The following is a 10,852-nucleotide window of genomic DNA, read 5'->3' as shown; positions in this document are numbered from 1 at the left end:
TGATAAGAGAATCATCCGGAAGGAATATAACTCAACCTTGAATTTGAAAAATAAATAATTAAAAATATGAATGATCGAGAAAATTTTGAGTTATGTTTGTTTCAGATGAATGAGATATTTATAAGGAGTCATATCAATTGAATTTTCGTGGGAGGTGATACTTTGAAAGATATTCCTTATTGTATAATAGTTGTATAAAATGATAAATGGTCAAAATATCATGACTCTTCAAATAAAATTGAAAATATATCAAACGAAAGTAGAAAAAAAAAAACCTAAAATGTCATGACTCTTGAAATAAAATTGAAAATATATCAAACAAAAGTAGAAAAAAAATTACTAAAATATATATGGAATTGAACTCTTCTTTATTTAATGTAATGAACATGTTTATATGGAGATGGAAAAGTGGGTCGTCACCCCTACAATCAGGCAAATCAGGTTGAAAATATTTTTGTTTTGGCTCGACCAGTTTTGCCCGACTAAATCGACATGAACCGAGTTAAATTTTCGGTCCGTTAACCTATTTTAAATGGTTTACTTATCCATCAAATTAGCGGATCTAAGATAAAAATTATTACCTTTTTTAATTTAAAATTGAAATAAAAAATAATTTAAGAAATTGATTTTTCCATTTATATTTTTTAAGGACGCAAATATAGAATATAGTTCTAACATAAATTTTAATCCTTACCAATTAAATTTTATTTATTAGTTAAAATAAAATAATTTAACATATAAATATAATAATTATTTTATTTAAAAAAAAATCAGTATGCCAAAATAGTGAGAAACCATTTTTGTTTATTAAAATAATAATATAATTTCTACGATAAAACAAAAATCACAAACATATAATAAGGTAAAACGAAATTTAAAAACAAAATTAAACTAAAAAAGGAAAGTGAAAGAAATAAGACTATTTTATATGTTGAAAAAATTTAGAAATATTAAAATAATCGAACTATGTTATGAGAATTATATATTTGTAGTTTATCTAATATATCTAAATATATCTGTGTTTTTTTGAGTTCGATAGTTTTATTTTCAAGAATAGAAGCTTGAAAAATAGAAAATCTAGCCCATTTCAAATGATTCGGGCTTCATAGCTTTCTAATAATCCAGTCCAATTCATGACCAACTCATAAAACGGTATCTAGAACCTTCTGCCTGGTGGGAACATATTCCAGATAATTTCCGAATTTTCTAGGAGAATCTTCGAACTTACCAAACCAAAAAACATTTTCTGGAAGATACGAGATTGACCCATGCTTTCATTTAAATACCTCATGTGTCCTCTCAGAAGCAAGTACAAGAAATTCAGTATCTGCTAACAATTCACACCTTTGCAAAGTTGAGAACAAAGCATCAGCTAAGGAAAGAAGAGAAAATGTCGCTTATCCCAAGTTTGTTCGGTGGTAGAAGGAGCAACGTCTTTGATCCTTTCTCTCTTGACGTGTGGGATCCGTTCAAGGATTTTCAATTTCCATCTTCGTTTTCTGCTGAAAATTCTGCCTTTGTGAACACCCGAGTGGATTGGAAGGAAACCCCAGAAGCGCACGTGTTGAAGGCTGATATTCCAGGGCTGAAGAAGTAGCAGGTGAAGGTGGAGATCGAAGATGACAAAGTTCTTCAGATAAGCGGAGAGAGAAATGTTGAGAGAGAAGATAAGAACGATAAGTGGCACCGCGTGGAGCGTAGCAGTGGTAAGTTCTTGAGGAAGTTCAGGTTGCCAGAAAATGCGAAAGTGGATCAGGTGAAGGCTTCCATTGAAAATGGGGTTCTCACTGTCACCATTCCCAAGGAAGATGTCAAGAAGCCTGATGTTAAAGCTGTTCAAATCTCTGGTTAAAGTTGAACTTAGAAATCTTAAGCTTTGCTACTCTGCTAAAAGAAGTATGGCTTATCTGGTAACATTGTTATATATATGTTGAGTATTGGAACAAGTGTGTCTGGTTGTGAGTGATGTTCATGTGTTAAACTTCAAATGTTTTAATTATCATATACGCTCTTACTTTTAATTATCATATCCTTCTATAAATATATTAGCACCTAATTCCAATTTCCCATTATGAGGAAACTCGTGGGATCAACACTAACATTACGTTACTGCTGATATTTAGTTTAACGCATATTCGACAACATCTTCAATGTATATTGCTCCTACAAGGAAGAAAAAAATATTTGGAATTCTCCGAAGATGTTCTTGTTAGAGAAAAGTTCATTATTGGAAACTACTATTTTTAGAAATGATCAAAGATCGAAATTCAGATCAACTGATACCACTAGTTGCTTGAAAATATTAAATCAGAGAACATAACCTTATCGAATTCATTTCAAAACTTCAGATCGAAAAACTTTCTTAGTCATGGACAAACTACAAAAAAAACTAAAAACACAAGTACAGACAAATGTCACTGCCATATCTTATATGGTCACTGAAAATACCAACAAAAAGTAACGTGATGCTAAATCTAATTCTATTTTTCTTGTAATATACTTCGGTTCTATCGCAAATGGAAATCCCAAGGAACTAAGACGAGAGAATTATTTGGTACATTCCCATAATATTTCAATTCTAACCTTAAGAAGTTCACACCATTGATCCTAAAGAAGTATGACAAAAATCAATAATCAGAAATCAGGTATTTTATTCTTGAGACAATCCTCATGATTCTTGATGGTTTGGGGTCACAGACAACCTACACTAATGATTGATAAATGTGCATTCATAGGTCTTCTTCTTCACTGAGCATTCAGAGTTCTGAAGTGATTGGAGCTATAAAACCAAAAATAGATAAATATGTTCCATATTTGTCCAAAAAAACCAAGGGAATTCAAGTGATTATAGACCCCGTACAAGCGTTGCCTGTGAATAGATGGAAACAACAGCAAGACATGGTATCGTTGACAGCAATTATGTTTTTGGTATTTTAATTACAACTGCAAAGATGGAAACAACCAATTCTGTCGTTGCATATAAGCTTTTGTTGAAATGAATGGTTAGAATTTCACACAGAATAAATGGTATTATCAACTTTTAGTCACTTTAGTTATTGAAATGTGCTACATCTTTTTGGCTAAAGAAACATAGATGGATATGAATATAGGTGGCTACAATTATATTTAGGGAGTTGTAGGTCTTAAGGTAACACTAGCTTAGAAACTTGCATTACCTTTAAGTAGCTCTAACTGCATCCATACATCATCTTCCAGATCTGCATTAGTGTGGTGTGGTTAAGGTTATGCCCCTTCCAACATTTCTTCCAACACCACCCCCATTACAAGACAAAACCAGATGAGCCCTTTTGTTGCCCATCTCTTCTCATCATCTAACAACACAGCATTTTATTTTTCTCATTCAATTTTTTTTTAATCAGAACGTAGTACCAATTACACTGTGAACCCATCATGAATCATCCAAATCACAAAAATTGCCATACATCATAAATGGCTGACTTTTATAGCAACTGTAAAAGTCGGATGATTTCCAACAAAAAATTCATGAAAAAAAAAAAGCCTAAAGTAATAGAACACTTACGAACATGTCATGCCAAACAGAAGATGTCACCGGTCATTAACAAAATATACTGCAAAATCCTCAACGGAGCATTTCCAAAATCCAAGTATGGTAGCCTCAATTCCCTCACTCTGCATGCCCCATCCACCGGTGCTCCAAGCCGAACCCGGTTCACATCCACCCTTCTGAAGAGGTAAAAAGCGCCGCCGCGCCGCTGGTCGGAACAAGGGTTTTTCTTGGTTTTATAAAAGCTCCAACCTTTGCCAGCAAGAATCCGACAAAACTCCTCCATGGTGCCGACCCGATGGCCGAGGTCCCGCGAGTAGAGAGAGAAAGAGTCGCAGTCCCAGTTGCCGGCGTTTCCGGCGGCAGCGGCGGCGTCAGGGTGGGAGCTGAAAAGGACGATCTTGAAGGCGCGTGGGGAGAGCGTGAGGAAGCAGCGAAGGTGGGTGAGTGGGGTTGCGGAGAGTGAAGGGAAGGGAATGGGAACGGCGTCGCTTTGGAGGGAGCATGAAGAAGAAGAGAAGGATAATGATGAGGGTTTTGATGATGATGATGATGGGTTGGAGAAGATGATGTGAGAGAGTGAGGGTGTAGGGTACAAGTCCAAACCCAAGTCCCTTGCAATGGTAGCAAGCCTATATGTGTCTGTAATAATCTCTTTTGTTGGGAGAAAAATCAAACCTGGGATTTTGTACCTTCTTCTTCTTCTTCTCCTTCTTCTACGATGGTGGGGTTGGGACGTGCCACGGGCTTCATCATCAATTTCACTATCTTCATCATAATGGGTGTTGTAATGGTGGTGATTTTGGGTTAGCATGTGATGAGGGTTGTGGTTGATGGTTTCCCCTAAGACCAGAGAACGAACCAGCATTAGTGGAAGCATCTTTCTTTTTCTTTCTTCGCCTTGTATGTGTGTCCACTTTACCTTGGCTTAACGAATCATAAGTCACACCTCACAAGACATGTCTTTGTCCTTCTCATTCTTTTTTTTTTTTTCACCAAATCTTCACTCCTACCCGGTTAGTTCTTTGACTTTTAGTAAAGCAACTCTGAATTAAATTAATTTTTCGGTTCTATTCATTATCCTTAGTATTGCCACCTTAGTTGTGTGTATTTTATCTTTCTAATGCATAAATGAAGGCATGGTATAATAATACCAATACTATAATTACCAACCGAAAGGTAATAATACTTTGCACTCAAAACCCTCTTTACAAGGAAAGAGATGGGTGCTATATACATGACTGTTGGTATATGGGACCGTAGCTTTATTAGACTAATTATTATGTTGGATTTCTGCATATAGTCAATGAATGAATGGGTATTTTTCCTTCTTTGTCCAATATAGATGAATGATTTGTAAGTAATTTTTATTTTTTATCCAATTACACGATCTATTTTTGATATAATACTCATAAAATAAGATAACTATACTATATTTAAGAACATAGAAATAACATACTGAATTTTTATCAAATTTTTATTTTATTTTAATTTAAAGATAAAATAGTTAATATGTTAATTTAGATTATATTTAAGAATGGAACACTTTCTTCCAAACAATAATTAAAAACTAAGAAATAAATAATTACCTGTGTCACCGGCTAAACTAAAACTTTATCCTACTGACTTTCCTAGTTCTGTCGTTGGGCCTTCCTGTTGTTTCAATTGAATGAACAACCGAAGACATCAACGCCTGGGTTACCATTCAACTGCAAACACATATTTCTTCCTATACCCCCATAATTTCAATCTGTACTTCCATAAATTTCAAATTTCAAATTTATCCTTCAACTTAGGATTTTCAATTTTCATTTTGGATTGTGTATTCCAAAAATATTTTATATTATATCATCTGAAATATTAAAAATTAGTATTTTTTATTTCGAAATATAATATAAATTAGATCTAGCGCTGTTATGGGATTTCTCCTAGCTGCAAGTACATGGCCATCAACGTGTTTAAGATATATTATGGTGATGGCTGGTCTTTTTGAGACCATAACTGTTTATGGTGTTGGTGGATCTTCTATAACTTTGTTTGGAAGAGTTGATGGAGGTATGTAATGTTGGTGTTGATTCCTCACAATGTTGGTGACAGTGTATGTATGGGAATGTACTGAGAAGAAGAAGAAGAAGTGGAAAAGAAGAAACGAAGAACATAAGGTTAAACTAGCCATTTCACCATACCATAGAGGTTATCGGGTGAGGAAGAAATACTCCGACCAAGTATGTGGTTTTTTTAGACACTGTTGTTATATATATTTTTTTTCTTCACAGTATCTAAGTTTTTGGATAAAATCATAGGAGTATGATACAAATACAAAAGAAACTGATAATATATTAGCTTTAATTCAATAATGTATAAAATTGATCATAATAAGTGATAAGATTGGAGAAAAATCAAGTTGAATGGATCAAGTTAGGGTTGGAGTTTATTTTATAAAAAAATTCAGGTTTACGGGATTAAATAGAACAACCCTCACCCGAATCTCGATTCTTTTATTAAAACATGATAATTGGAATTTGTATATTTATAATTATATTTTAAATATTAAAAGTTAGAAAAATTGTGTTAACTTTTTTAGAATTGCAATCTAGAACTAATTAAAAGTAATGTCATTGCTTTTATTTTTTATTTTTTAGGTTAAAGTATTCTTTTTCTCAATTTTTGTCAAGTTTTGTCGAATCGGTCTTTTTTGCTAACATCGTTTAAATTATTTATGATAATGACTGTCACATGTCATCGTAGTTTTTTTTTTAATTTTTAAAATTTTTTTAAATGTCACGTGTCAACCCAACAATGTGTCATGTGTTATATTCAATTTAGTTCTATATTCGTTATTTTTGTTCAATTTAGTCTTAATTTTGTTTTAATAGAACTAGTTTTGTCCTTTTTTAAATTGAGATCAAATTTATTTTTTATATTAAATTCATATTTTTTATTAAATATATTAAAATTTACATCATTATAATTTGTATATAAAAGTTAAATTTGATCACAATTCCGAGAGGAACAGAATTGTTCAATTTTAAACAAAATTAGGACTGAACAAAAATAACAAATATAGGGACTAAATTAAATATAAAACATTGACTCTGACACGTGGCATTTAAACACGTAGACATTTAAAAAAATAAAAAAATTAAAAGTTTAAAAAAATAAAAAAAATTTAAAAAAATTATAAAATGACACTGACAACCACTATTCATTACCATCAATGATTTAAACGGTGTTAACAAAAAAGAACCAAATTGAACAAAATTGACAAAAATTGAGACTTATTTAAGCACAAAAACAAAATTATGGTTGATTTGACAAAACTTGACAAAAATTAAGACAAAAAATATATTTTAACCTATTTTTTTAAGTTAAAATCTATTAATTTCAATCTACATTGATAAGTTTTACCGTAAGAAAACTCATGCTTCTTTATTCATCCAATCATCAATGTAAATACATATTATAAGATCTTTACATAAATTAAGTTAAAATTATAACCACTAAAAATGTCAATCAAATAATGTTCATATAACTATAATTTTGCTCATAAGAAGAATAAGAATATATCTCCTAATCAGTAATAAAATAAAATAAATATTCATAATAATAATATATCAATATCTTCTAATCAAGTTCCAACATGAAGATCTTGAAGATCTTGAGTGTTTAACTGCATAGAAGAGACTCAAGTTGTATTTTTTCAAAGTCTTTGAAAAAAATGTTTACTTGTTGTACCTTGGTAGGAACATGCTAGGGACAAATGATGTCAGTTATTATTTCATTACAAACAAAATGACAATCGATTTCGATATGTTTTGTTCTTTCATGAAAAATTGGATTTAGAATTACATTTAGAGTTATATGTAATGTTGATTGACTATCATAATACAATTGTATTCCTTTAAAATCAAGAACCCCAAATCACCAAGTAAATGTTTAAGTTATTTTAACTCACATGTAGTCGTAACCATAGGACAATATTTAGCCTCTATAAAAGAGTGAAAGATTATTGATTGTTTCTTAGTTTTCCATGATACGGGAGAAGAACCAAGAAGTATCACCTAACTAGTCAAAAGATGTCTTGTAAGTGGACAACCTGCTCAATCAATATTAGCATCTTGTAGTCATAATTTACTATCAAATTATAGAATACATTGACCCCAAATGTTTCTTCAAATATCAGATAATCCTTAAGGCTTCTTCTTAATGCTCTTTATGAGGTTTCTATATAAATTGAGATAAATTGTGTATAGAATAAGCAAAATCACGTATAGTTACAAACAAATAGATTAATCTCTCAATTAGTCTTTGATAGGGTTTTGGATCTTCAAAAGGTGTACTAGAAGCCGACACTAGCTTTTGGTGTTGTTCCATTGAAAAATTTACATGCTTGACACCTACTAAACTTGTGTCTTTCATAATTTCCAACACATATTTTCAATGACAAAGATGAATCCCTAAGGGATTACAGGCTATTCCAATCCCTAAAAATATTTTGAGGCTTCCAAATCCTTCATATGAAAACAAGCATTTTTGCAATAATTAAGTCATCCACGTAGCACATAAAGATGTGTTTTTCCCTTGTGCAATATAAACAACAAGTAATCTAAATGGGATTGAACAAGCCATAACATTCCAATGTCGTAACCAACATAGCAAACCAAACAATGGAGAGCTTGTTTTGTGCCATACAATGATTTTTTCAACCTACAAACTAAATTTGGATTAAAAAAATTTTACAACACGTTATGTATGTGCAGTTGGTGAACTTCTCACTTTTTAATTGTTGTCACAACCTAAATGGTACTATGGTCACTACTTTTTCCACTAAGGAAAATGTTTCATCATAGTATATTCCCTTTCTTTGATGATGTTCAAATATAACATGTCTCATTTTGAAGTGTTTTATCCTTCTGAGTGAGGTTTTAGTTTGTATACCCATTTATTTTTGAGAGCTTTCTTTGTTGGTAGTAGTTTCTACAAAACTCAGGTCTCATTTTCTTCTAAGGCTCATATCTCATTAGCATTACAACACGCCAACCAGAATCTTTTATGTCTTAAAATTTTTAGGTTCAGTCTTTGTTGTCATAATTGCAACAAAATTTCAATCTCTAGTAAGAAATCGTTTATTATTTACAAAATAGGGTAAGGAGTACATAAGGCATGTTACTAAGTAGATGAACTTTCTAAGGACTTTATTTTTCTAATGAAATGAGAAAAAAAAAATCCATCGACTATGTATAAGGAATTTTTCACTCATTTCTTTTCCCATTTTTATTTCCATACTTTTTTTTGCATCACCATGACATCATCCTCATCAACTTCGTGTGAGAATACCACCTCACCATCCACACCAATCATACTTTTCACTCATTTCTTACCCCACCCTTCACACCATTCATACTTCCTCCTTCAATTCCATGAAAATCTCCACATAACCCCCTAAAATTGTGAGTACTCTTCTCAAGGCAATGAATTAATAAGTCACTACACCATTTTTGACTTTAGGCCACACTAAACTAGTCAACGTGTATAAAATTGTCACCTAAATATAAAAAGTCACAATTTTATAAGGGTAGGTTAAAAACTACTAAAACAACCAATTATAAATCGTTGATGAAATATACTACATTTTTTAAGAATTGGCTTTAAAACACGTTACAATAAAACCGTGGCATATGAACTTAAAAAAAAAACTTATATTTCTGTCCCAAAAATAAAATATAAAACAGTAACCTATAAACATAAAAAGTAAAAACTTCTTTACTTCTTTCTCAAAAATTACATTTAACAAAAAGCAATAGTACATCCATTAACTTTACATTTTCATGAGATTTCCCTCCATATTCTAAGGATCTTCTTCACGTTGCACTGCCCCCTTCTTTTTCTCACCCTCAACAATGCAAGGTTCCTCTAACACCACTTCCTCTAACACCACCGTACTGCAATGTCTCTTCCCACTACAAGAAAATCCTCAATTAGAAACCAATTTTAGAATCCATAAATAGTTAGTTACTATAGTGACCAATTTAGATACCAATTTAAAAAATTAAAAATTATTGGTTACTAAAATAATCACTACTATAAATAAAAAATTATAATAGTACACTAATTAATTAGAGACCAATTTAAAAACTAAGTCATTTTAGTAGTTAAAACTAGAGATGCAAAAATGGGTTTCAACTCGTAAGCCAACTCGACTCACCACGGGTTTGAGCCGGGTTGGGATTCAATTTTTTCAAAAGTGGGTTGAACTAAACCCGACTGACTTAACTCACGGGTTCGAGCCAGGTTGAAGGTGGGTTGACTCACTTAACCCACACTAACACAAAAAAGCCCTATAACGTCACCCATATAACGTTTGTCCAGAAAAAGTCCCACGTTAAAAATGACCAGTGTCATTTTTGTAAATTATTTGACTTTTTTAACGTATGTCCATTCCAACACAGACGTAATTTAATGTTTGACCCACAGTACCCCGACGTTATGCTAAAATTAACGTCTGAGCTCTCTACCCCCGACTTAATTTAACATCTGACCCACTCTGCTCTGACTTAATTTAACGTCTGACCCCCTCTGCACCGACGTTAAGTAACGTCTGACCACGCAGCCCCGACGTCAATTTTTGGGTTTTCTTTGCACGAAACGCAGAAATCCTATCTGTTTCATCGCGCCACCAATTTTTCACGAAGTTTCTTCGTCGGCGACCACCATTCCGAGCTCCTCCAAGTAATTTTGGAACGTTTTTCACCACCAAACTTGTTGGGATTTGATTGTGGATTGATTTTAGGCGTTTTGAACCGAATATTTTCCGTTTTCATCCCCATTTGTAGTGTTTCGCGATCCTTCCCGTCGACGACCATTATTCCGACCTCCTCTAGGTGAGTTTCGAATATTTTTCACCACCAAACTGGTTGGGATTTGATTATGGATTGATTTTAGGCGTTTTCAACCGAATATTTTGTGTTTTCATCCCCATTTGCATCGTTTTGAGATTATTTTGCTTGTTATCTCTTTTTCATTGTATGTATATAATTGCTTGTTTTTTTATTTGCAATTATAATTTTTATCTTAGACTATTTTTCTTTAGTTTGTTTTGGCCTATTTCTTTTTTTAATTGAATTTTTATAATAATATTTGTAAAATTACGAAATAAAATTATAGTTATTGTTTTTTGTAAAATTGAACTAATTGTATTTAACGTCCTAACTGGAAATTGCTTTAATAAAAGAAATAATATATAAATAAAACTCAATAGTCATAAAATACTCTTCCCAAAATGCGGGAATCTTTAAAATTTGTTCGACACGCTTAAATTCAAATGAA

At 32.1% G+C, this 10,852-nt stretch overlaps 1 protein-coding gene and 1 pseudogene across 3 annotated transcripts; one reads left to right on the top strand and one right to left on the bottom strand.

The window, feature by feature from the left end:
• Window positions 1–1,226: 1,226 nt before the first annotated feature.
• On the top strand, window positions 1,227–2,027 carry LOC114164823 (17.5 kDa class I heat shock protein-like; annotated as a pseudogene).
• A 431-nt stretch (window positions 2,028–2,458) lies between these two features.
• LOC114164822 (topoisomerase I damage affected-like protein) lies at window positions 2,459–4,479 on the bottom strand. Of its 3 annotated transcripts, XR_003599601.2 has the most exons (3): window positions 3,542–4,478; window positions 3,177–3,332; window positions 2,459–2,943 (listed from the first exon to the last, which is right to left on the bottom strand). XR_003599601.2 is itself a non-coding variant. In XM_085666980.1 (2 exons), the coding sequence occupies exon 1, from the start codon at window positions 4,404–4,406 to the stop codon at window positions 3,549–3,551; it is 858 nt and encodes a 285-aa protein (XP_085523106.1). In that variant the 5' UTR covers window positions 4,407–4,479; the 3' UTR covers window positions 2,459–2,943; window positions 3,542–3,548. The 3 variants fall into 3 exon arrangements, 2 of the variants coding, with proteins under 2 accessions (XP_085523106.1, XP_027905397.2); XM_085666980.1 differs by lacking the exon at window positions 3,177–3,332 and having other exon boundaries at window positions 3,542–4,479; XM_028049596.2 differs by having other exon boundaries at window positions 2,459–3,332.
• Between the last annotated feature and the right edge of the window lie 6,373 nt (window positions 4,480–10,852).

Source organism: Vigna unguiculata, chromosome 9, assembly GCF_037176805.1.
Source record: "Vigna unguiculata cultivar grain cowpea cultivar isolate G323 ecotype 2 chromosome 9, ASM3717680v1, whole genome shotgun sequence".
Lineage (NCBI taxonomy): Eukaryota > Viridiplantae > Streptophyta > Magnoliopsida > Fabales > Fabaceae > Vigna > Vigna unguiculata.
This window is presented reverse-complemented; position numbering and strand designations above follow the sequence as displayed.